This window comes from Bos grunniens, chromosome 11 (genome assembly GCF_055505025.1).
Source record: "Bos grunniens cultivar Pamir isolate PY7600 chromosome 11, Bosgru_T2T1.0, whole genome shotgun sequence".
Classification (NCBI taxonomy): domain Eukaryota; kingdom Metazoa; phylum Chordata; class Mammalia; order Artiodactyla; family Bovidae; genus Bos; species Bos grunniens.
In genome coordinates, this window is record NC_141175.1 from 31,223,611 (window position 1) to 31,251,227 (window position 27,617).

Consider the following 27,617-nt stretch of genomic DNA (forward strand, 5'->3'; position numbering starts at 1 on the left):
AGCATTCTTACCTTACAAGGAGAGAAGCAGTCGTGGAATAAATGTGTGACTCTTTAAACTTCTCAGGTGCAGCTTTTTTCACTTCTGGTGGCACTCCATTGGCCAGAGTTACAGGGCCAAGCTGAACTACAGGATGGGAGTGTACATTCTTCCTGCAGGGAGGGGCCCTGTAATGACAAATGTGGCAATGAACAGTTGGTAATAATATAGCATATGACAACTTCCTACAGTACCTCTGATCCATATCAGAAGGAAATTCCTAAATAAACTTAACTTTAATTAAAGGTGAGTTGTCTCTGAAAGTTTAGGTGAACATTTTTTAAGACTTTTGTAAGTAGACCAGAAATTTTTAATCATGTGGTGAAGAAGTGAAATCACTCAGTTACGTCCGACTCTGCAACCCCATGGACTGTAGCCTACCAGGCTCCTCTGTCCATGGGATTTTCCAGGCAAGAGTACTGGAGTGGGTTGCCATGTCCTTCTCCAGGAGATCTTCCTGACCCAGGAATCGAACCCAGGTCTCCCACATTGTAGGCAGACGCTTTACCTCTGAGCCACCAGGGAAGTCCCTAGGTACCCCTAATTTGTTTATATTCATACTGGAGATGGGCATTATCATATGGATTAAAACTGATGACTACCATTGAGGCATCACTGACTCAATGGACATGGGTTGAGTGGACTCTGGGAGTTGGTGATGGATAGGGAGGCCTGGCGTGCTGAGGTTCATAAGGTCTCAAAGAGTCGGACACGACTGAGTGACTGAACTGAACTGAACCTGTCTAATTTTATTTTTCTTCTTTCATAGCCTATGGCTGGAGTTTTAAGGGGTTTGTAAGCATTGCCACTGTCTTTTCTCCCTGAGATTAGAGCCGATTATGCAGTATACAGGACATGAAAATATCTGTATTCACAGTAAAAAACAAACAAACAAACAAAAACAGTTGTACCATTAGATATGCCTAGGGAACAAGGTACTCATTGTCCTTACATTAAATATACTCACTGCCCTTATATTTACTCATCCTTTACTGGCAAAACGAGATATTCCAGTTTCCAATAAAGGAAAAGTCACCTCCTCACAAAGATCATCACAAATCCAAGTTAAGCAAATACCATATTTATAAATTCCATCTTCTTTAATAAATAATCTTTAATGAATTATATTAGAGATATATGGTAGACAATTGATTTGTCAATCAGGGTCAAAAATGACCTTTATTAGCATGACAAAGTCTTAGATAGCAAATATAAAAGGAACTATTAAAAGTAATATAGAAGAAGAATGAAATTATAATTTAATTTACTTTACCTGTAATAATGAGTTCCTTTTTGACCATACTTTTAAGTATCTATGGCTTTTCTGGTGGCTCAGAGGGTAAAGCATCTGCCTGAAATGTGGGAGACCTGGGTTCGATCCCTGGGTTGGAAAGATCCCCCAGAGAAGGAAATGACAACCCACTCCAGTATTCTTGCCTGGAGAATCCCATGGATGGAGGAGCCTGGTAGGCTACAGTCCATGGGATCACAAAGAATTGGAAGTGACTGAGTGACTTCACTTTTTCTTTCTTTTAAGCATCTATATTAATTATCATAGGTTGAGAAAGTTCTCAAAAGAAGATGAGAACAGCTAATTTTGAAGGGTATTTATTCCAGTCCATAAATGTTTATATTACCTCTATTATATTTCTAATTTCTATATTATATCTTCACTAAAGTCATCCAGATGATTCTATTCTGTCATGAGTATGACAGGATCCAGTGAATCAAATCTCACCTAGCACCCTGAGCAGATATGTGTTCACTGAAATTGTACTCATGTTTCAAGACTCACTGTGTATTTCTTCCATTATAAGAAGTCTCAAAATTTTATGACTAGACATTCATGAAAAAAAACCTAGACATCATTGTAAATGCATACATCTTGTCACACAAACAGATGTGAGAACTGTAAGGACACGATAGTTTCAAGATGATTTGAGCAATATATAATAAAACCACATTTAAAATTGGAAAACTAAATAATTATTCTAGAATATATCTAGAAACTCAGTAACCATCAAAACAAGGTCAATTCAATATCCTATGCTGTAATGTAGATATCTGTGTGTCTTCGACCAATAAAAGGACCAGATGGCAAGCCTAACAGTCATTTATGCAAATGAAAAAAGCAGACTTCCTTTCCTGGCGAGTTAAGGAGGCATCCGATCACAATGTTGTACTCATAGAAAGTCATTATTTTCCCCAAAGTTGTTCTTGTCCACATATGCAATTCTTAGTTCTTCATAGGGTAGAGATAGACAACAAAATCTGGACATACTTTTTTAAAATAAACTGTCATCTCAGAGTGACGTTTATAGAATATATGAATTTTGATTGCATCTTTTTTTCCCCTAGAATGAGATGTTAAAAAATCAATCCCTAGTAGATATTTGGTGGAATTCATAGTTTGTTCATTTCGATGCTGGGAAATAGTAGATAAAACATAAATTTTGTCATTATGGTCTTCTGTTGTTGCTCAGTTGCTAAGTCAGTCTGACTCTTTGTGACCCCATGGGCTGCAGCACACTAGGCTCCTCCGTCCTCCACTGCTGCTATGTCACCTCAGTCGTGTCCAACTCTGTGTGACCCCATAGAGGGAAGCCCACTAGGCTTCTCTGTCCCAGGTATTCTCCAGGCAAGAATACTGGAGTGGGTTGCCATTTCCTTCTCCTGTTCTCCACTATCTCCTGGAATTTGCTCAGATTCATGTCCATTGAATCGATGATACTGTCCAACCATCTTATCCTCTGCTTCTCCCTTCTCTTTTGCCTTCAGTCTTTCCCAGCATCAGGGTCTTTTCCAATGAGTCAACTCTTCACATCAAGTGGCCAAAGTTTTGGAATTTCAGCTTCAGCATCAGTCCTTCCAATGAATATTCAGGACTCATTTCCTTTAGGATGGACTGATTTGCTCTCCTTGAAGTCCAAGGGACTCTCAAGAGTCTTCTCCAACACTACAATTCAAAAGCATCAATTCTTTGGCTCTCAGCCTTCTTTATGGTCCAACTCTCACATCTGTACATGAGTACTGGAAAAATCATAGCTTTGACTATACAGACCTTTGTCAGCAAAGTGATGTTTCTGCTTTGTAATATGCCGTCTAGGTTGGTCATAGCTTTTCTTCCAAGGAGCAAGCATCTTTTAATTTCATGGTTGTAGTCACTGTCAACAGTGATTTTGGAGCCCAAGAAAATAAATGCATCACTGCTTCCACTTGTTCCCCTTTTATTTCCCATGAAGTGATGGGACCAGATGCCATGATCTTAGTTTTTTGAATGTTGCATTTCAAACCGGCTTCTTCACTCTCCTCTTTCACCCACATTGACTCTTTATTTCCTCTTCATTTTCTACCATTTGAGTGGTATCATCTGCATACCTGAGGTGGTTATTTCTCCCAGAAATCTCGATTCCAGCTTGTGATTTATCCAGCCCAGCATTCTTCATGATGTACTCAGCACAGAAGCTAAATAAGCAAGGTGACAATGCACAGCTTTATCATACTCTTTTCCTAATTTTGAACCAGTCCATTGTTCCATGTCCAGTTCTGACTATTGCTTCTTGACCTACACATAGATTTCTCAGGAGACAGCTGAGGTGGTCTCGTACTCCCACCTCTTAAGAATTTTTCAGTTTGTTGTGATCTATACCATCAATGAAGCACAAGTAGATGTGGTGTTTTTTTTTTTTTTTTGGAACTTCCTTGCTTTCTCCATGATACAATGAATGTTGGCAGTTTGATCTCTGGTTCCCCTGCCTTTTCTAAATCCAGCTTGTACATGTGGAAGTTTTTGGTTCACATATTGCTGATGCCTAGCTTGAAGGATTTTGAGCATAACCTTACTAGCATGTGAAATGAGGGCAATGGTACCGTAGTTTGAACATTCTTTGGTATTGCTCTTCTTAGGGAATGGAAAGAAAACTGACCTTTTCCATTCCTGTGGCCAATGCTAAGTTTTCCAAATTTGCTGACATATTGAGTGCAGCACTTTAACAGGATCATCTTTTAGGATTTTCAGTAGTTCAGTTGAATTTCCATCACCTCAACTAGCTTTATTCCTAGTAATGCTTCCTAAAGTCCACTTGACTTCACACTCCAGGATATCTGACTCTAGGTGAGTGACCACATCACTGTGGTCATTCAGGTCATTAAGACCTTCTCTGTGTAGTTCTCATCCGTATTCTTGTCACCTCTTCCTAATCTTTTCTATTCCTGTTAGGTCCCTACCATTTCTATCCTTTGCTGTGCCCATCTTTTCCCCATTCTATTGTTTTCCTCTATTTCTTTACATTGTTCACTTAAGAAGGCTTTCTTATCCCTCCCTGCTCTTTCTGCATTCAGTTGGGTATATCTTTCCCTTTCTCCCTTGCCTTTTGCTTCTCTTTCCTCAGCTTTTGTAAAGCCTCCTTAGACAACCACTTCACCATCTTGCATTTTTATTTTTTTATTTGGGATGGTTTTGGTCACTACCTCCTTTACAATGTTACAAACCTCTGTCCATAGTTCTTCAAGCACTCTGTCTACCAGAACTAATCATTTTAATCTATTCATCACTTTCACTGTATAATCATAAGGAATTTGATTTAGGTCATACCTGAATGGCCTAGTGGTTTTCCCTACTTTCTTCAATTAAAGTCTGAATTTTGCAATGAGGAGTTCATGATCTAATCCACAGTCAGCTCAAGGTCTTGTTTTGCTAACTGTATTGAGCTTCTCCATCTTTGACTATGAAACACAAAATCAATTTGAATTTACTACTGACCATCTGGTGATGTCAGTGTCTAGAGTTGTCTCTTGTGCTGGTGGGAAAAGTTATTTTTGATGACTAGTGTGTTCTCTTGACAAAACTGTTAACCTTTGCTCTGCTTCCTTTTGTACTCCAAGTACAAACTTGCCTGTTATTCTGGTATCTCTTCACATCCTACTTTTGCATTCCAATCCCTTACGATGAAAAGACATCATTTTGGGTGTTAATAATAGAAGATCTTCATAGAACCAGTCAATTGCTCCTTCTTCACCATCAATGATTGGGGCATAGACTTGGATTATTGTGATGTTGAATGGTTTATGTTGGAAACAAACTGAGATCATTCTTTCATTTTTGAGGTTGCACCCAAGTACTGCATTTCAGACTCTTTTCTGACTATGAGGGCTACCCCATTTCTTCTAAGGGATTCTTGCCTGCAGTAGTTGATATAATGGTCATTTGAATTAAATTCATCCATTTCCATCCATTTTAGTTCACTGATTCCTATAATGTTGATGTTCACTTTTCCCATCTCCTACTTGACCATGTCCAATTTACTTTGATTCATGAATCTAATATTCCAGGTTTCTATGCAATATTGGTCTTCATAGAATCTAATTTTACTTTCATCAGCAGACACTTCCACAACTGAGCACTGTTTCCTCTTTGACCCAGCCACTTTGTTCTTTCTGGAGGTATTACTAAATGCCCTCTACTCAAATTTTGTCATTTTGGTCTAGCCATTAATAAAAAATAATTAAATATTATGTTCTATTTTTTAAATAATAACCAAACGATTAGGGTAAATTCTGCAAGTGAAAGTGTGAAAGTGAAAGTTGCTCAGTTGTGCCCAAGTTTTTGCAACCCCATGAACTATACCCTGCCAGACTTCTCTGTCCATGGACTTCTCCAGGCAAGAATACTGGAGTAAGTTGCCATTCCCTTCTCCAGGGGATCTTCCTAACTCAGGGGCTGAATCTGGGTCTCCTACATTGCAGGAAGTCTTTACTTTCCTTTACTTTAAGTCTGAGCCATCAAGGAAGCCCAAATTCTGTAAAATATGCTATTAATATCCATTAAATTAATTAATCAAATATATGTATATATTTATAGCCCTAAAGTAAGGAGTTGAATCCAGAAAAATAGAATGGATAAGACCAAAAGGTCTATTAAGGGAGAAAAACATGAAAATATATCATTATAATACATTGTGTTAAATGCTTAGGTAATGGTACATACAGTGAGATAATGAATTATCCACTGGAGAATTCTTGATTTTCTTTGTCATGACAAATGACTGTGCTTGCAATTCATCGAAAAACTGAGTTATATTATTTGAGAACATGTTAATATATTAGGAATTTGAAGGGAAATCTCTACTATATTACTTTGTGTGTACATTCTGTATATATATAATCAATGCACTATTTTTTCTCAATCTGGTTCTGGGAGTTATATAAATATACAATTGTTAAAGCCCATGTTATACTATTTCTTGAATATGACTTCAAGATATTCTTTCAATAACTAATATACAGATATACATATCTAGCAAATATAGTATATATATTATTATAGAGAGAATATTGATTATTTATTGAATGACCTTTATATACTATTTGGATATTCATTATAGGTTTCTACTAGTTTTGTTTTCAGTTCACCTTCAAGTACACACAAGGAACATTGTGACAATCAAAAACTCATTAAGCAATTGAATATGGATTATGTAAGTTACAAAGCAGAATATTAATTAGATGGGTGTTGTATTTTTTTTAACAGATTTGCCTTTTTAAAAAATTGAATCACTTAGAGGATTCTATATGATATCTGTTAACTTTCAAAATGTCCTTCTAGAGCAGTGAAAAGTAAGACTTGGAAAATTAGCAATGTACAGAGTTACACCATTCTTCTGGCTTGCTCCAAAGATTTATACTTCAAATTTATTATTGGGTATTTCACTTCAGCTGATAGCATTTATCAACTAAAACAGGGCATCATTATCCCCATGCAATCCACAATCCTCCTACATTACTATGAGAAGTATAGGGTCACTGAACAGCAAAGCCCAGACCCACAACTTTGGCATCGCCATTAGTCTTAAATTCAGGGCAAGCATCTGAAGTCCTCCTGGCCTTATGCTAACCAGGGAGCTGAGTGAGAGATGATATCATACTTATTTCAATGGAGCTTAAATTCTTGATTACTTTTATTTTTACCCACTCTAACATTAATCATTACAGTTCATTAAATAATGGCCTTAAACTTTCAGGGATAGAATAAAGGAATTCTATCCCTGAAACTTGTTTCTCACAGCACTGTCCACATGAAATATGTTTAAACAACATTATTGAGTAGCTGTATTAGTGAAAGTGGAGGATTGAAATCAGGTACATGATACATTGGAATGCTGATTCTCCTCAGCTTCTCAAATTGTGGATGACCCTTACCTTCAAAGTGGTAGCCTTCCAAATACAGGATTTACTTGAGTATTCAAATTATCTGGAATCAAGATTGCTGGAAGAAATATCAATAACCTCAGATATGCAGATGACACCAACCTTACGGTAGAAAGTGAAGAACAACTAAAGAGCCTCTTGATGAAAGTGAAAGAGAAGAGTGAAAAAGTTGGCTTAAAGCTCAACATTCAGAAAACGAAGATCATGGCATTCGGTCCCATCACTTCATGGCAAATAGATGGGGAAACAGTGGAAACAGTGTCTGACTTTATTTTTTGGGGCTCCAAAATCACTGCAGATGGTGGTTGCAGCCATGAAATTCAAAGATGCTTAATCCTTGGAAGGAAAGTTATGACCAACCTAGACAGCATATTAAAAAGCAGAGATATTACTTTGCCAACAAAGGTCCGTCTAGTCAAGGCTATGGTTTTTCCAGTAGTCATGTATGGATGTGAGAGTTGGACTGTGAAAAAAGCTGAGCACCGAAGAAGTGATGTTTTTGAACTGTGGTGTTGGAGAAGACTCTTGAGAGTCCCTTGGACTGCAAGGATATCCAACCAGTCCATCCTGGAGGAAATCAGTCCTGAATATTCATTGGAAGGACTGATGCTGAAGGTGAAACTCCAATACTTTGGCCACCTGATGCAAAGAACTGACTCATTTGAAAAGACCCTGATGCTGGGATAGATTGAAGGCAGGAGGAGAAGGGGACGACAGGGGATGAGAAGATTGGATGGCATCACGGACTCAATGAATTTGAGTGAACTCTGGGAGTTGGTGATGGACAGGGAGGCCTGGCATGCTGCAGTTCATGGGATAACAAAGAGTCGGACACGACTGAGCGACTGAACTGAACTGAAATTGTTCATTAATTTACCAAGCTAATATTAGCCTACGGTGGTCTTCAGCCAAAAAACACTTACCAGTAGGTGGTTATAAAATAGGCTTTCCTAGGTCCAAATGACATCTATATTCTATTAAGTGCTTAGAGCTGCTCTGATGTGCCTGTAAAGAAGACTATTGCCCCCAAGATCTGAGATGCAACACATGATAATGAGTTAAAGCTCTGCTCCATCCCCACATTCAATTTGGGGATCTTTCTGGATAAAAAGGCTATTAAGCCCAGAGATGTCATAGCCATCAAAGCATCAATATAAAAGTCATTTATTTTTAAGAAGCTTTACTTGATATATTAACCTTTCCAGTGTTAGGTTCTAAATTCTCTAGGATCAATTAGAATTAATCCAGAGCATAATATTAGATTATGCTTCCCCTTTATTATTTGTTTCTAATTCTCTTGCCAGAAACAGACAGGCATACCAAGTTTGCTGATGAACAGCCCTCCATAAAGAAAAACATTTCCTGCCTGTGATCATTACACAATGCAAATATTTTCCCTGAGAATCCTATAATACATCATGCTAAACAGGAAAATGATATGGCCTTAGTGTGGTCAATTGTAAGTGCCAGGAAGAAAGCGCACCCTTTTCTTGATGACTTGGAACCACAGAGCTGGATAGGAGGGACACCCTCCACCTCCATCTGCTGTGGCTTCTTTTCACTAGGGATTAATTGACTCAAACTGAATTAGCAGATACTCTCTGTGTAATTGCTTTGTGAGTTGACAATGATTTCAGGTCAACCACTGATCAGATTGTCGGAATGCCAAGGGGGGGGTGATCATTGTTTTAGAAAATTGAATTGAAAATTTAAAACTAAATTTCTGCTGGCAACATAGAAGAAATGGAACTTAATCAAGGAAAACCTAAAATCATGCCATCCGGTCCCATCACTTCATGGTAAATAGATGGGGGAAACAGTGGAAACAGTGACAGGCTTTATTTTGGGGGGGCTCCAAAATCACTGAAGATGGTAACTGCAGCCATGAAATTAAAAGACACTTGCTCCTTGGAAGAAAAGTTATGACCAACCTAGACAGCATATTAAAAAGCACTGACATTACTTTACCAACAAAGGTCCATCTAGCCAAAGCTATGTTTTTTCCAGTAGTCATGTACAGATGTGAGAGTCGGACTATAAAGAAAGCTGAGCACCAAAGAACTGATGCTTTTGAACTATGGTGTTGGACTCTTGAGAGTCCTTTGGACTGCAAGGAGATCCAATCAGTCCATCTTAAAGGAAATCGGTCCTGAATATTCACTGGAAGGACTGATGCTGAAGCTGAAACTCCAATACTTTGGCCACCTGATGCGAAGAACCGACTCACTGGTAAAGACCCTGATGCTGGGAAAGATTGAAGGTGGGAGAAGAAGGGGATGACAGAGGATGAGATGGTTGGATGGCATCAACGACGCGATGGACATGAGTTTGAGTAAACTCCAGGAGTTGGTGATGGACAGGGAGGCCTGACATACTGCAGTCCATGGGGTCACAAAGTGTCAGACATGACTGAGGACTGAACTGAACTGAGGAAGCAAGCTCTAGACCAGATCTAGCTCTGATGCACGTGTTTAAACACCAATGACATTTCTGTCATCCATTTTTCATCCTCAGCAAGACAGGGATGGTTAAAAATATTATGTAAAGAATGTATGGCAGATTTTTGAATCAACAATTGTGAAGAAACAATGTGAATAATGAAATTAAAGATGTGACAGTTGATAAATTGGAAACAAGTTATTATAGAGCATGTGTACACTCAAGGTTCCTAAAAGGTTCTTAAAATAGAATTAATCCTTACAAGCCACTAATGTTTCTGTACTAGATTAATGTTACTATTCACAGAGGTTGATCATCCCCAAGGAAGTTCACAGTACATCAAACTAACACTGTTCACTAAAGGGCAATTATATTTGGTAGAAATAATCCCCTTGAAAGTAGAAAAAGAAAAGAAAATCAATCACTTCATGATTTAATGGACTACCCAACAGAAATACCAGCCATTACCAAATATGAACTACTGTGGTAATGATTAGAACATACTTTACTATGGAAAAAAACACTCACTTCGGACCACTTTCAATTCAAGCCCATTAAAATTTAATTCAAGCCCACTATACAATTAACAAATAGCAATTTTGAAAATGTACCACCAATTCTAGATCTCCATTATTTGATTATTGTCATTTAAGAAATATTTATTTATTGTCTTTAATATGCTAGACACTTAGTCTCTTTTATATATACATTATAAAGTTGTTCTTGTTAAATCCAGATAGACTTTCTTCTGATCAATGTCTGTCTTAATAATGGCAGTCAAATCTTATGTTAACCAATTCAGGATATGCTGAGTGGAATGAAGAAATTGCATCAAGCACATTCTTTTGTATCTATTAAGATCCTATCCTTATCTTCCATTTCGCTGTTTCCCTATTCCCAAATCTTTACTTAATGTGTCCTATGCTGAAACATGGTTCACTTGCAGCTTTTACACTTTGCTTTACGCTATCCTTTTGCCTGTAAGATTTAGCATCTCTATGTCTACCAGTCAAAGTCTGTTCCTCCATCTAAGAACAACTGTTCTTCCATGCTCAAGCAAAACCAGTAGATATTCTCAGTCAGAGCTAATCTCTCCTTCTGGGCGCCTCTCATGTCATGCATTTCTATTGTAGCACCTTTCATGGTCTTGCGTGGCTGAAAACTTACAAACATTTCTTCCTCATAGACCCTGAGATTCTTTAATATTTATTTTATATTGGTGTACAATTGACTGGCACTATTGTATTAGTTTTAGGTGTACAGAAAAGTAATTCAGTTATATGTGTACACATTCTTTTCCCATTTAGATTATGACAGAACATTGAGCAGAGTTCTTGTGCTATACAGGAGATTTTTGTTGGTTGTCTATTTTAAAGATAGCAATCTGTACATATTGATTCTAAACTTCCAATCTATTCTATCTATTCTAACTTCCCTCCCCTCGCTCTTTTCCCCCTCGTAACCATAAGTTGGTTCTCTAAGTCTACGAATCTGGAGATTCTTGAAAGAAGGGAATATATCTTTCTCTAGCCCAGGGACAGAAACCTATGTAGAAATTCTGAATTACAGAAATTAGTACAGAAATTTGCAAATCCATCTGGAAAGGACTTTATCATTCCTCATTATGATTTAAATTAGTGGCAATTTTGTAAGCCATATTCTATTTTTATGAAGGTTGTTACAGCATAATTAGTGGTTAATTAGAGAATTTGGAGTGCAGGACCCAGCTATGCCACTTATCCACATGAATGCCTGTGGAGAAATTCTTTAAGCTTCTTAAGGCTCTAGTTCCTCATGGGAAAATCGTAATGTTAACAATATGTATTTAATAGGACTTTTGTAAGAATTAAAGGAGTTAAGTATATAAAGAGCAAATTGTAGGTAGAATAGTTTTATATATATATATATATATATACTGTTACTAGACTGGAGTTCATGAGCACACATGAATGGAACTAGTATGGAAATCATGAGTACCCTCCAAAGAATAATTAAAAATATGAAGACATTTCAGTGGATTTTTAACCTAGCAATAAATAAATTTTTGAGAATTATCTGTACTAAACTAAGGTCCAGTTGGAGATTATATAATCCATATCAGGGTTTCTCTCTTCCTTTCTATGGGTGATCCTCATCTCTATCTCAAGTAAGGGATGTTCTAAGCAGTAACCTTTTAAGCTACAGTCGCAAATAAAAGGTAGGACTGTATTCACAGTTCTAGACAACACACCCATGGTATCTAGTGATAATGGAAACTCACACCTGCTTCCTCACGCATTGGCAGATTGATTCTGATTCTCATAGCTAGGCACCCTAGTTTCTCTCTGCAATATGATCAAGATTCAGTCAACAAAAATAATATTTATTATTCATGTGCGTGCATGCATGCTAAGTTGCTTCAGTCATGTACGACTCTGCAACTGCATGGAGTGTAGCCCACCAGGCTTCTCTGTCTATAGGATTCTCCAGGTAAAAATATTGGAGAAAGTTGCCATGCGCTTCTCCAGGCGATCTTCTTGACACAGGGATCGAACTGATGTCTCTTGCATCTCCTGCATTGGCAGGTGGGTTCTTTACCACTAGAGTCACCTGGGAACCCACTTATTATACAAAATGAACAATAAAAGTAGAGCAATTTTTATCTATTTCCATAATTCCTAGATGTATTATTGATGAGCATAAACTTCAGGGACACTTCAACAACATGGTGGAGAAGAAAGTCTAAATAATTTCTGAATTAGACACAAAAGACACAGTGCTTCCATGCGCAAATAAGTCTCCCTCCTTCAATATTAAATCGTGTTTCAACATTTCCATAGTTACAGAAAGCTTGAGTCTTCTTGGAAAGGATTCTATGCACAGAAAGTTTTAAATGTTGTTTCTTTTAAACTGGGGGTCATTTGTCTTATTCTAGCAATACACAACTCTCTTCAGTGTTAAGAACTTTGATTTATGCCTGTGCATAAATCCCCTCCCTCATTTTCCTAATGAGTAAAGCCTGCTAGGAAATAGAACACATTTTGATTAATAGTGCTTTGATAGTTGTCTCTTCTTTGTATAGGAATAAGCTTGCTAGTTGCCTCTTAGTTGCACATCAGAAAAGGATACTTCAGACATCAGGCCTCTCTGTGGTCTCTGGATCACATTAACTGGAATTCAGTTCCAGTTAATTAGCATTTAATGAACCTCTACTCTTTTCCTGGCACTGTATCCAGTGAGGATAAAAACAGGAACAAGCATGGTACCTGACCTCAAAGGGCTTACAGCATGGTATTTCCTCAGTATCTACAGGGAATTGGCTCCAGGAGCCAGACAGATACTAAATTCTCAGATGCTCAAGTCCCTTATATAAAATGGCATAGTTCTTGCTTACAACTAATGTACATCTGCCATATACTTAATTTATTATTATTTTTTTGCTTATATTTTTATTGGAATATAATTGCTTTACAGTGCTGTGTTCATTTCTGCTGCATGATGAAGTCAATCAGCCATATGCACACACATATCCCCTCCCTTTTGGGCCCCCCTTCCCCCATCCCCCTCCCACCTCTCTAGGTCATCACAGAGCATTGCAATGAGCTTCCTGTGCTTTATAGCAGGTTCCCACTAGCTATGTATTTTACACATGGTAGTGCCATATATTTTAAATCATTATCAGATTACTTACAATCTTTAATGCAATGTAAATGTCATGTAAATTTGCCTGTGGCAATTTCAGGTTTTGCTTTTCTGGAACTTTCTGAAATTATTTGGGATATGTTCAGTCTGTGGTTGGTTGAGTCCCCAGAGGTGACACCTACAGATATGGAGCGCCAACTGTATAGTCAAGGAGACAGACATACAGACACATAATTGAAGCAACACATAAAGTATTGCTTCTATACCTTGTAGAGAGGACAGAGAAAGATGAGGCACAGGAGAGAAAGAAATACATTCTGCCGGGAAAGGGGATGTATAAAAGGATGAACTTCCATACCTGGAAATTTGTAGATGTAAATGTTGTCATGTTGGGGGGTGGGGGGTAGATGGGAGGGAGGTCTGAGAAGGAGTACATATCTATACATATAGCTGATTCACTTCATTGTACAGAAGAAACTAGCACAACATTATAAAGCAATTATACTCCAAGAAAAAATAAAAATTAAAAAATGTGGTCATATTAAACACAACATATTCCATATAGTCAAAGCTATGGTTTTTCCAGTAGTCATGTATGGATGTGAGGGTTGGGCCATAAAGAAGACTGAGTGCCAAAGAACTGATGCTTTTGAACTGTGGTGCTGGAGAAGACTCTTGAGAGTCCCTTGGACAGCAAGGAGATCAAATCTGATGCTGGGAAAGACTGAGGGCAGGAGAAGAAAGATGGCAGGGAATGAGATGGTTGAATGGTATCACCGACTCAATGGACTCAATGGACATGAATTTGAGAAAACTCTGGGAGATAGTGAAGGACAGAGATGCCTGGCGTGCTGCAGTCCATGGGGTCACAAAGAATCAGACAGGACTTAGTAACAACAAGCTGTTGATGTCATATCTCCCCATAACGTCTGCTCAGGTGTCTTCCAGGAGATCCCAGGTAACATCTCTTATATGCTCCTAATGTTTTTCTTTTATTAATTCTTGTCCTGCTTTCCTGTTCATGCTTGCTATTAATAAACTAGTTGAAGGATGTCCTCTTCAACCACCTGGAACCTTCTGCCTCCCTCCCAACAGGCTAACCCTGATGCAACTGGCATGCCCAGCAGCAGTGTGCCCCTTTCAGACCCCACCCAGGGGGAGACACACAGTGTTCTGTGACCTTTTCCAGTCTCCATATTGCAATTTCTTAGCTGCTTCTGATGCACTATTGCTTGTGCACAATTCTCCCAACATCCTGCCTGATTTTTTCCCTTTATAGTCTACCTTCAGCCTCTCCCTCTAATGGATTCAATAGTAGACACTGGCTGTGACATGTGCTCTCTAATTTCTAGACATCTGAACATCACATTTTTCCCTGTTGAGTGTTCTCTGCAACCCTCCTATCCCATGATTTTGTATGACAGTAACTAGATGTTACACAGGGAATATTAGCTCACCAGTTCATGAAAAAGAGCCACTTAGGCTTCATCCCTGCTATAATTCCTAGAAGAGATGATGCCTGAATTTGAACTCACTAGACAGGGAAGGTGGAAAAGCCATTCCCAGTAGAGAGAACCACCTGGGCACAGCACAGAATGTGAGTCGGACAGTTTAGTTGAGGCCAGTGAGAAGAGCAGTGTGGCTGGAGAGGAAGTAGGACCAGGTCACAGAAAGCCTTGAGTGCTCTGAATAGAGATAGTAACTTACGTGGGCTGACATTAGGGAACCACTAGCCCATTTTACCTGAAGGAAATAACATAGTCTTAACTGTACACAATGATTACTGTGATCTACAGGGGAAAGAAATGGAGGCTAAGACTACTAGAGAGAGGGCTAGTATTGGGGAGATAACTGTGATCATTTACAACAGAAAAAATACTAAAATGTAGTATGGGCTCTGGATCAGAAGTTAGATACCTAAAAGGTTATAGGTAATTAGAGGACAGTCAAAATTGCCAGATTTTGAGGTTGTCTAACATTGAAGGTGTTGGGTCCATTAGCCAAAACAGGAAATTGAGCTGAAAAAGCAGGTTTGAGGGTAAAACTGAGGAATAGGGAGAATAAGGAGCCTGTGCAGATATGTCAAGCTTATGAAGCTCATGCTACATTGTAAAGGGAAAACCTGAATTTGAATATTATTCCTTTAGCTTGATCCCAGGAGGCAGTTGCATTGAAGATTTAGATCTGAATCATCAACATGTAGATGGTGGTTTAAATAAGATCAGTAGATGAGACTGCAAAGCTATTCAAAGTGTGAGTGAGAAGAGATGAGGACCAAAGAGGAAAACTCAAGAATGAAAAGTAATTTCTTACACATATTTGCTAGACTAATATATGATCCTAAAACTCATTTGTCCTGTGTTCTTTGTCTTACTCATAAGATTAACTATTAGACTTACAGACTTTCATTCTTTTGGTACGTTTTCTAATTTTTGTAAATACCATTTTTTGCCTTTTTTCCCACAAAGAGGCCTGGTAAGCATTGTGTTCTTAGTTGTTCTGAAGATGAATGTTCTGTTCATAAATGAAGCTGAAAACACTGTGCACAAGATTGACTTTCTGGCAAACAAGATCATGGTACTCTAGTGCCTGGTACTTTTTTGCTTTATAAAGCCAGTTCCATGGGGGTAAATTTCAGCAGGCATGGCATTAGCCCAAGTTGTTTTATTGAGATCAGATCAGATCAGTCACTCAGTAGTGTCCGACTCTTTGTGACCCCATGAATCGCAGCACGCCAGGCCTCCCTGTCCATCACCAACTCCCGGAGTTCACTGAGACTCACGTCCATCGAGTCAGTGATGCCATCCAACCATCTCATCCTCTGTCGTCCCCTTCTCCTCCTGCCCCCAATCCCTCCCAGCATCAGAGTCTTTTCCAATGAGTCAACTCTTCGCATGAGGTGACCAAAGTACTGGAGTTTCAGCTTTAGCATCATTCCTTCCAAAGAAATCCCAGGGCTGATCTCCTTCAGAATGGACTGAAGTAAGAAATGGTCCTTCCAGGGTACTTTCCTATGATCAAGGTATAAAATGTATTGATTAATGATGTCAATTTGCAACAATGGGTCAGGGGGTGTTTGTACCAACTTGATGACATGGTTTACTGATGACTGAGATTAATGATTAAAGAAGCCCTTGCCAAGATCTGCCTTGGGGTCCCTGGTTCTGAGGTTCCTGATCCAAAAGAGGAAGTATGGCCTGGAGGAAGAAGCACATTTGAAACTCAAGGCAGGTTCTTCCCAGAACCTTTGCTATGGGGTAGCCTTTGACTGCAATGCACATCCTTATTTTAATGCTATTTCTAAATTATGTCATTTTCCTCCTATAAATCATATATTTGTAAGCACTGTCATTTTGGGTCCTGAGAGTCTTCTAGAAAAGACTAAGTCTTCAAGAGACTTTAGAAATTGAACCCTGTCTACCATCATTAGAGCAGTGCCTCTAAGCCAAATTAATTAAGTAGTTGGATCCAAATAAGCATAGACATTTATCAGCAACTTAGTGGTCATTTAAAAATACACAACATTGAAAGTACAAATAAAACGTTCATTTCATTGTTCAATAACTACAATCAGTCACTAATGGGGCTGTGTTATCAGATTGGACACTGTCACTCTCATTTCCTGTTTTGTGATGATATTCACACCATATTTTCTGGTTATCACAGCAACCTCCTGAAGCCCAGTCACGTAAGGATATGACATCATCTAGAGGACAGTAGCTCAATCTAAGGTTGAAACTGTGAATGACTTTGAGGTAGCAGTTTGGATCATGTCCAACAAATACTGTTATTTTACTCAAACATTGAAACTATCATGCAATGTCCATGTGAATTTGCTACAGCACTCTGGGGCACTTCAGCACACATTATGGGAGCCACAGTACAAAAGAATGATACTAAGTAAATCCCTTGGTCATAGACGATCTTCCTATGATAGTCAACAGTTCTAGTATGGCAGTCACAATGTGATGGGGTTGGGATAAAAGACAGACAGTATTTATTTTTTAAAAGGTCCTACTATTCATTTCCTAGAGAAAATAAAATTTTAAAGGTGACTGAAATCAGAAACTTAGATACACCTGAAAAAGAGCTTTTCTCATCAATAAGCAATCTTGGCACCTAAATAAAACAATGTTATTTCCATGCACTTTCCACTCTGAAAAGCCTGTGGGTAGTCTCTCTACAATGCCTCGGTAGGATAAAGAAGCCAGATTTATCAGGAACAGGTGTTTGCAGCAGGAGAGAGGCATATTTCAACAAACCGGGGTTTCTCTTTGTGAAAATTTACCTTTGAAGATGGGGAAGGTAATTTTAGGTCTATAGATAGCTGATCTTTGAAAAATCAATAGAGAAACTTTCTGAATGAGATTCTTTATTACATATTGCATGTCTGGTTCTTGCTCTTTGCTGCTCCTAAGGACAGCTATCAACTTTTTCTATTTATTCATTCATTCACTCATTCAGTCATCAAACATTCATTGACTATCAGCTCTGTGCCAGGTGTACTGTTCCAGACAGTGTAGAAAATTAAAGAATGGAATGGTGAAATGTAATACCCACAGGAGTTTAGAAATTGGGTCATCCTCTACTTTTTAAATGTTATTTTTGATTCTGCAAGCCAAAAGGCATTTAAAAGACTAGTTGTCTCCAACAGAAGCTGAGAAAAGGAATATACCAATTCAGATGTTCTTTGTTCATTGAGGTGTCTCTGGACATAAATTCTCATTGTTTTGTTTCCAGTCATATTTTCCTGTGGTCTTAAAAATGTATCCAAGCCATATGTTCTGAGGATATCAGAGGTGACACAGTGGAAGAAGAGAAAACACTGAACTGTGGACTTTTCCCCATTTTATCTATGGCGACACCATATTTATCTGTTCTACATATTAGACCTAAAAGAAGTTTTCAGACAAAGGCATTCTCTTAATAAAAGAAAAAAAAAGTGTAAACTATTGACCCTTTTTTCTGCTACCTTCATTAAAAAAAAAAAAAAAATTAGTCCCTAGCAGGGAAATTCCAAATAAATCAAATGATTTCCATGGTCTTGTTCATGTTTGCCAGATGTTATGGATATACTGGGGTTCCCTGGTTGTCTTGTGGTAAGGAATCCACCTGCCAATGCAGGAGCTGCAGGAGACACAGGTTCAATCCCAGGGTCGGAAAGATCCCTTGAGGTAGGACATGGCAACCCACTCCAGTATTCTTGCTGGGATAATACCACCTACAGAAGAGCTTGGCAGGCTACAGTCCATGGGATTGCAAAGAGTCAAACATGACTGAAGTGAATGAGCATGCACATGGTTATGCTATTTATCATCTTGCATGTCTCAGCCAAAATACTTTTCTTTCTAGTTCTTTGGAGGGAATTAATGTGAGCTTATTAACTGAAGCAACAGAGGATATAGTGAGATTACTTTCATCTCACAGGAGGGCATTCAGAGGAGTCTAACAACAAATTAATAGAGGAAAACTTCAGTCATAGTTGTTGGAGTTGAGGACTAATCAATTGTCATTGCCTCTCTATCCCAGTTTTGAGCTCATTGAAAGAAATTTATCAGGAAGATAAAGATGAGTGTGTCACCTCTATCACTCTCAAAAGCTAGCTTGGAGAATATGGATTTAAGTCTGTTAACTAGGTAGACTGTGTGCTGCAGTCCATTGGGTCACAAAGAATCAGACACAACTGAGCAACTAAACAGAACCGAACTGAACTAGGTAACTTGTTAACACTACATCATTGAATGTTAATCACCCACCTCGTTACAAGCACTGCTAGGAAACCACAGGCCTCACCTGAAGGTCAATTTACCACAGGGCTAAAGGCAGGCCAAAGTTTAAGCTCTCTGCATACAAGCATATCCCAAAGAGGGAGTGTCTGTGTTTCCAGTCTTTAGTTACAGCTCCCAGAGGTACTGGGATGGCCAAAAAGTTTGTTCAGCTTCCCATACCATCTTACAGCAAGCATACTTCTTGGCCAAACCCAATATTAATCAGAAAGTGCTCCTTTTCTCCTGGATAGGGGTGAGTTAGGGAATAGGTTAAGAATCTAGGTGTGTATAGGAAAAATATTTTCCTGGGGGAAACCCAGCAGTGGAAATAAACAATCCACACTGTGACTGAGGACTCAGAATGAGTACTTCCGAGTTTGTACAGGAGGGTGTGTGTGTGTATGGGAGGTGAGGACTGCTGTGTGGATTTACATTATCTACATCTGGATGTTCAGTTGGTCAGTGCCTGTGTGCTCACGTGCCCACACACAGTTGCTCAGTCATATCTGACTCTGTGACCCCATGAACTGTAGTCTGCCAGGCTCTTCTGTCCATGAAATCTTCTGGGCAAGAATACTGGAGTGGGTTAGAGAATTTCATTCTCCAAGATGGTCAGTACTATGACATTAAAACCATCTCATTGAATACCCTTGGACTCTTTTAACAGCTACAGGTAACTGGATCAGTTCACCAAGTAGCATCTTTAGAAATGTGACCATGAATTTATTTCAAAACAAAATTCTGGATACTAGAAAAATAGAGGGGAGTCAGGTTAATACCAGGATTAATGGATTCCAGTGCTTCCCCAAAGCATCTCCAGAATGAATTTGTGTCTGAATACACTGAATGAGAAAACATCCTGGGCATATCCATTTGATTAAAATTAAAAAAAAAGGTAACCAAGGCTGTGTGAAATGTTAAAGCAAACTCTAGGGGAGGCAAAAGAGGAGGAAAGAAGGCTCGAATAATAATAATAGGAAGGGCCAGGGCTTATTCTTTCCCCACATCTTTGATAAAACTCAGGAATTTACCTCCTCATTTCTTATTTACAAAGAACTCTTTTTTGAGAAGAAAGGTTTTGGGTTTTTTTTTTTTTTTAATCATCATTGTGTCTTCCTCACTACCTTGTTCCTCAGTATAATCATTCTATTGATCCAGGTAAGCGACAATTTATAAAGAAATTCAAACCAGATTTACATTTTCTCTAATTCCAGCAAAATTTGTCTTCAGTCTCTAGAATAATGGGTTTCAAATGCATATGTTATCCTCACAGAAATCCAAAGTCTGCCCTCCAGCTTGATTCTAAAGTCTGTCTAGGATTCTGAAGGTAGATCCAGAGGCATCCTTGCATTCTCTGGAGCCCTCTATAAGGTGAAGTGTGGTGCTGGGTACACCTGTGTATTAGAGAATGATGCAAATTCAGACTTGGCCTTTGGCCCTAATGGTTAAGTGGTCTTAAGGGAAAATACGCTTCCTGATGTTCAACGTCCTGGTGACCCAGGAGGTGCTCAGCTTAAAGCATTAAATTGCCAAGAAATATAAAACTGGCAGCCAAGGGCCTTGGAGAAAAGAATCCATATGTCAGATACTGGAAGTTGTTAAGGGTTCTCCCAAATTTCACTGAAACCATCTTTTATTTGAATTGTTACATTTTTCATTGGGAGTAATTTCTCTGAAACCTGAATAAATGCATAGAATCTCTACCAAGCAGTCACTTAAATGATCAAAATGTCACCTTTCTTTTTTAATGTGGGATATCTGTAAAGGGGATTCTAACACCAAAGATCCAATCTCACATAGTTTCTGTGGGAATCAACTATAATGAAATGTTGTACACAAAAAAATTCTTAGGAAATTTTAAATTATCCTCATATAATTCATAACAAGATGTAAGCAAATGACATAATAAAAGTCTTTAGTCTTGTCAAGGCTATGGTTGCTCCAGTAGTCATGTATGGATGTGAGAGTTGGACTATAAAGAAAGCTGAGCACTGAAGAATTGATGCCTTTGAAGTGTGGTGTTGGAGAAGACTCTTGAGAGTCCCTTGGACTGCAAGGAGATCCAACCAGACCATCCTAAAGGAGATCAGTCCTGAGTGTTCATTGGAAGGACTGATGTTGAAGCTGAAACTCCAATACTTTGGCCACCTGATGCGAAGAACTGACTCATTGGAAAAGACCCTGATGCTGAGAAAGATTGAGGGCAGGAGGAAAAGGGGACGACAGAGGATGAGATGGTTGTATGGTATCACCAACTCAATGAGATGAGTTTGAGTAAACTCTGGGAGTTGATGATGGACAGGGAGGCCTGGCATGCTGTGGTCCATGGGGTCACAAAGAGTCAGACATGATTGAGTGACTGGACTGAACTAAGTCCAAGTACCAAAATTTAGAAATAAAAATAAGTGAAATGTCAACACTTATTAAATACTTATATATTTAACACATAAGTTAAGTATTTAACACAAGTTAAATACTTATGATATAATTAAAATAACTTACAAAGGCAACTTACATTTAATTATGTAAAAATAAGAAAATGATTTCTTTAGAATATGTCTTTTGGTAGAAAATAAATGAGGTCATGTGATCTCTACACAGAGCTTTCCTTGTGAAAGAATTAGTTGGGAAAGATCTCACAATGATACACTTTTCTCCATCATGGCTTTCAAAGTTTGTACACAGAGTTCATCACCGATAGCTTCCACTGATGACCAAGATGCCCTGCCTGAGCACCCTCACATTCATTTAGCTTTCTGAACAGTCTGGCACTTGATGACCTCATTCACTCAACAACCAAGTATTCGACCTTCTTAGATTAACTGAGTGCATAGTAGGTATTCTAGGCACCGATAGGACCTAGCTAAGAAGAAAACTGCTGAGACTTTATAGAGTCCATATGGTCCATTTTAGATCTATACAGAAAAAGCTCATCAACAAGTCCGTGATGTTATCTTACTTCAAATTTTTCACCTCTCCACTTAAAAGTGGAGAAGTGTGCTTAAAGAACAAATACTATAACATAAAACTTCTCCTTATGTATTTTCAGCTTCATTCCTCATTACTCCTCTACAGACATCCCATACTATCAGCCCCATTTAATTACTAGATCTTCCTCAAACTCATCATGTAATGTCATTGCTTTAATTCTTTGCATAAGATGTTTCCTCTACCTGGAATACCAGTCGTTTCATTCTCTTTCAGAAAATGTTGATTCATTATTCAAAATTTCTGAGTGAAAGGAAAAAAAAAAGAGAGAAAGAGGTGGAAGAGAGCAAGGGAAAGAGGAAGGAAAGGAAATGCTTATGTTTTCTTTGCAGTATTTGATTCTCCTCAGGTCTGGTTGTATCTGGACTGGATTTTCCCTCATTATTCAACAAATGTTTACTAAAAACTAACCAAGTAACTAAGTTTGCTATTTCATTTTCACTTGAATCAGCGTTAGCTTTATGACTCTTTGATGAATAGAATATAGCAGATGTAGCACTATGCCAGTCCAGGGTCCAACGTTTAAGGGACTTGGCAGTTTGAGCTTCCTTCTCTTGGAACCCAATTACCATACACTAGGGAAGCTGGTCTAGACTAATAGAAGAAGAGAGACCACGTGGAGGGGAACTCAGCTGCTCAGCCAACAACCAGCTTGCCTGAAAAACACGTGAATGAGGCCACCTTGGACTTTTTTGTCACAGCTCAGCTGCCAACTGAATGCAGAGGACTGCCCATAAACTCACAGAATTGGAAGGAAAAAAAAAAAACAAGCTTCTGTTATATTAAGTCACTAAGTTTGGGGGTATTTTTTTATCCAGCCATAGATAAATGAAACATTATGCAACTGGTGCTATGCCAGTTACTAAGGATAAAAGGTAAAAGTATACATTCCAGAAGAACTCAGTTATGGGTAGAAGAGATGGCTATATAAATATTTAATGACATATTACAAAAACATGTATAAATAAGTATGATGAAATCTGTCTTATCACTAACCTATTTTTTTGGTGCAGAACATGGGGATACATCTTCCTTTACAGTGGTAATAAATTAAAACAAATAAGTAGTGAGATGGTCCACAGACCAGCAGAGAGGTTTATTGGCAGAATCCCATAGATTTTCAGATCTGTCCTTTCCTTAGTCATTAAATAATCATGAAGCATGAGTCTGAAAATTCCTTGCTAATTTCCACTTGGCAACATGAGAAGGCAAAAGGAATTGTGAGAGAAGTTCTAATTTTTGTCTCTCCAGTTTTTACCAGAGTCCTCCAAATTAGTTTTTCATTAAAGGAGTATTAATAATTTGCAATCAAGTTTTCTAGTGCCAGAAGGAGGCTTTCTTTTTGATTCAGTACATGTATGAAAATTGAGAATGTACAGAGCAGAAAAAACATTATTTCTTAGCTGGCATTATCATCCTCAAAGAATGTGTTGGCCTCAAAGCTAGTCCATTATATTAAGCACCTTCTTTGTGTTCAGCTCTCTGCTGGTCATGATGATAGAAAAGAGGCAAGATACATATGCTAGAAAAAACATATGTAAACATATTAGCAAACTTGTCTGCCAGAAAGTGCTTTATTCTGCTCCTGTGAAAGGCCAAGGACTGTACTAAAAGACCCTGAGGATGGGGGAAGTGGAATCAAAGTGTATTAGGCACAGCTTGGACCCTCTAGAGAGGTGAAGAAAACATCTCTGTATAAACATTAGTTCCATAGGTGGCTGATACTATTAATAGTACTATTATCACTATTAATAATTTGATGACAGTTCTACAATAATGGCTTCCCCCATGGCTCAGTGGGTAAAAAATCCACCTGCAATGAAGGAGACTCGGGATACATGTGTTTGATCCCTGGGTTGGGAATATCCTCTGAAGAAGAAAATGCAACTCACTCCAGTATTCTTGCCTGGAAAACCCCATGGACAGAGGAGTCTTGTGGTCTACAGTCCATGAGATCACAGAGTCGGACACGACTGACTGACTGAGAACTACTTGCACGACTACAGTAGTGGGAATAATTCCATATAAATGTGCTTCACATTTAAAAATAAAATTAACATTGCAGTAAATTTTGTAGGAAATAAAATTTACACCAAGGTAGACACTTTTTAAGCTGTCTCTAATTTCAGGGAGTATGTTTGTACATCAATGAAATGCTACAAATGCTGACATATATTTTCTAAAACAAATCTCATGGGAGTTTTTGTTTCAATGCAAACACACAGCAAATAAGATACTATGGCTGCATCAGTTCTTGTTTAGTCTTGACCAACCTAGATAGCATATTCAAAAAAAGAGACATTACTTTGCCAACAAAGGTCTGTCTAGTCAAGGCTATGGTTTTTCCAGTGGTCATGTATGGATGTGAAAGTTGGACTGTGAAGAAAGCTGAGTGCCGAAGAATTGATGCTTTTGAACTGTGGTGTTGGAGAAGACTCTTGAGAGTCCCTTGGACTGCAAGGAGAGTCAACCAATCCATTCTAAAGGAGATCAGTCCTGGGTGTTCTTTGGAAGGACTGATGCTAAAGCTGAAAATCCAATACTTTGGCCACCTCATGTGAAGAATTGACTCATTGGAAAAGACTCTGATGCTGGGAGGGATTGGGGGCAGGAGGAGAAGGGGATGACAGAGGATGAGATGGCTGGATGGCATCACTGACTCGATGGACAAGAGTTTAGGTGAACTCCGGGAGTTGGTGATGGACAGGGAGGCCTAGCATGCTGCAATTCATCAGGTCACAAAGAGTTGGACACGACTGAGTGACTGAACTGAACTGAACTGAACTTAATGGATTTTTCAATATTGTTATTAGTGAGCATCATCTTGCAACCTCAGAGAGACCGGCCTGCCTAAAAGTGGAGCATACAGTTCTTCAGCCCTCCATGGACTTCCAAGATGTTCAGGAAAAGACTGATTTGATTTCTCAAGGGTAATGAAGGATTGAGCTGTTTAAGTTGGTGCCCCAAGGACAGTATCTTCTGAGAACTCACTGTTAACTTTTTAAACACACATTGAGGGTCTCTGTTTACAGCACGTTCATTCTGCTGCTTTTTTGACATTTGTGGATTTTGCATTGTTTCTGCATGTCAAGATTCTCCTGTGGATTCGTTTTTAATTGTGGCCAGGCTTTAAAAGCCTGACATTACTTTAAAGAAAATCCAATCAAGCAGGCTCTTGAAGACCTATTTAAGTTGTGAGGTGTCAACATGATACTTCCCTGCATGCCCCATCATTTAATTTTTGTAATACTCCTAAACATAGGTAAAGAGAAATCACTGTATACATCTATTTGAAATGTCTCTCTATTATTTTGTGTGCATCAAAATTTAAAATTAAAACTCAGAAGGAATTAAAATTTGTTTATATCACAAAACTATAGGTGTGGCTTCCCTGTGGCTCAGAGGTTAAAGCATTTGCCTCCAATTCAGGAGACCTGTGTTTGATCCCTGGGTAGGGAAGATCCCCTGGAGAAGGAAATGGTAACCCACTCCAGTATTCTTGCCTGGAGAATCTCATGGACAGAGAAGCCTGGTAAGCTAAAGTCCACAGGGTCGCAAAGAGTCGGACACGACTGAGCAAGCTTGAAAGGTTCTCAAATCTTGCTGAAGTGTTTAATAGACTTAATTAAAGCAGGATTTTACACATGTTAGAAAAGAAAGAAAGAAAGTCAAGTCACTCAGTCGTGTCCGACTCTTTGCGACCCCATGGACTGTAGTCTACCAGGCTCCTCCATCCATGGGATTTTCTAGGCAAGAGTACTGGAGTGGATTGCCATTTCCTTCTCCAGGAGATCTTCCTGACCCAGGGATTGAACCCATGTCTTCCACATTGTAGGCAGACACTTTACTGTCTGAGCCACCAGGGAAGTCCAAGTTTACACATGTTGAACTTCACTTAAAAATAAAAGTAAGACCAGCAAAGACACTTAAAAAGAAACAGTAAAAAACAGGTACAGGAAAATGTATCTTCATAGCTGCATCAGTTAGATTTGTTGCATAATGATCCACACTAATACTTGTGTGTGTGTGTGTGTGTGTGCACACACTCACTTAGTTGTGTTCAACTCTTTGTGATTCCATGGACTGTAGCCCACCAGGCTCTTCTGTCCATGGGATTTTCCAGGCAAGAATACTGGAGTGGGTTGCCACTTCCTTCTCCAGCAGATCTTCCCAACCTAGGGATTGAACCCACCTCTCTTGTGTCTCCTGCATTGACAGGTGGGTTCTTTACCACTGTGCCACGTGATAAGAATACCTACTCATAGAACTGTTATCATGATAAAATACACTGTTGAGGGCAAAGCACTTATCCCAGTGCCTGGCGCATAATATGTGCTCAATAAATATTTGCCAGTATTGTTTCTATTAGCCTAAATAACTCAGCCAGAGGCAGAGCATAGTGGCTTAAAACAACAATTTTTTAATAGTTGACAATTATGTGAATCAGCATCTTGGGCTGGGCTCAGCTGGACCAATCCCCCTGCTTTACTTTCCTGAGCACATTTATACAGTTGCCGTCAGAGGGTGGATCAGCTGAAGGCTAGTCATCTTGGATGGCCTCACACTCATTCCTGGCATTTGGCAATCTGTTAATATGGGGATAGTGTTGCTCTCATGTGTCTGATGATTGGCTTGATGTCAGCTGGGGTGATGCCTACCTGCCTTTCATCATCTAGTAGTTCATTCACATGATGGTGGAAAAGAAAACTTTTCAAGCTTCTGCTCACATTATGTTTGCTAGTTTCACACTGACCCAAGAAAGCTAAGCTCTTGTCAAGAGGTGGAAAAATAAAGAATTCCTTTTGATGGGAGGAACTTCAAAGAATCTGTGGCCATTTTCTACATTTGAACAAAATACTCATAACCTTTTTTAATAATTTCCATGTCTGATTATAAAATATAAATACCTAAATCTGTTTTGCACCAAGCAACCTTATTATGCACTAAGCAATTTTATGTGAATTATCTTTTGTCATTTTCACAATGCCATGTGCTAGATAATGTTATTCATTGCTATTTATAAATGATGAAATAACACAAAGTAAGCTGTCTAATATAATACAGCTTTTGTGACATGAAGTCAGGATTCTAACCTATTAAGTTCAAAACTAGAGTTGATTTTCTTATCTAGGACTGTACATACAGAGGTTGAATTATTTCTCCTTTTAGTGAGATAAAAGTTTAAGACTAGGACTGATAATTTAGCAGATGAATTGAAGATAATTATATTTAATTAAGGTTCAGATGTGTATTTTTCACATTTTAACATGTCTGAAATAAAATTCATCTTGCATTTGCTGCATATCATCATGTTATTAGCTGTATTATTTTTTTTCTTTCATTGCTACATAAAATAATGGTGTACCTTCTATCTACAGTAACTTATATTCAATAAACATGATTGTATCATCACAGATTACTTGGTTAACTTAGAGCATCAATATATTCAGCAACAAAGAAGGTTAAGCAAAAAGATCTCAATTCAAGCCCAGTGGCTTACATATTGCTTAATTTACACGAAATGATGAACAAAACTTACTATATGCCCAAGTGTTG

The 27,617-nt window shown here is 38.5% G+C and overlaps 1 protein-coding gene across 10 annotated transcripts in view; it reads right to left on the reverse strand.

The window, feature by feature from the left end:
• Positions 1 to 27,617, reverse strand: part of LOC147362809 (uncharacterized) — a 446,810-nt gene that overhangs the window by 102,036 nt on the left and 317,157 nt on the right. For all 10 annotated transcript variants that reach the window (XR_015136452.1, XR_015136449.1, XR_015136456.1 and 7 more), the window contains one exon: positions 12 to 167. Coding sequence is in view for 3 of the 10 variants with exons in the window: in XM_086325700.1 (XP_086181826.1) it covers positions 12 to 167 (156 nt within the window). In the remaining 7 variants the exon portion in view is untranslated. The remainder of the gene's footprint in view (positions 1 to 11; positions 168 to 27,617) is intronic.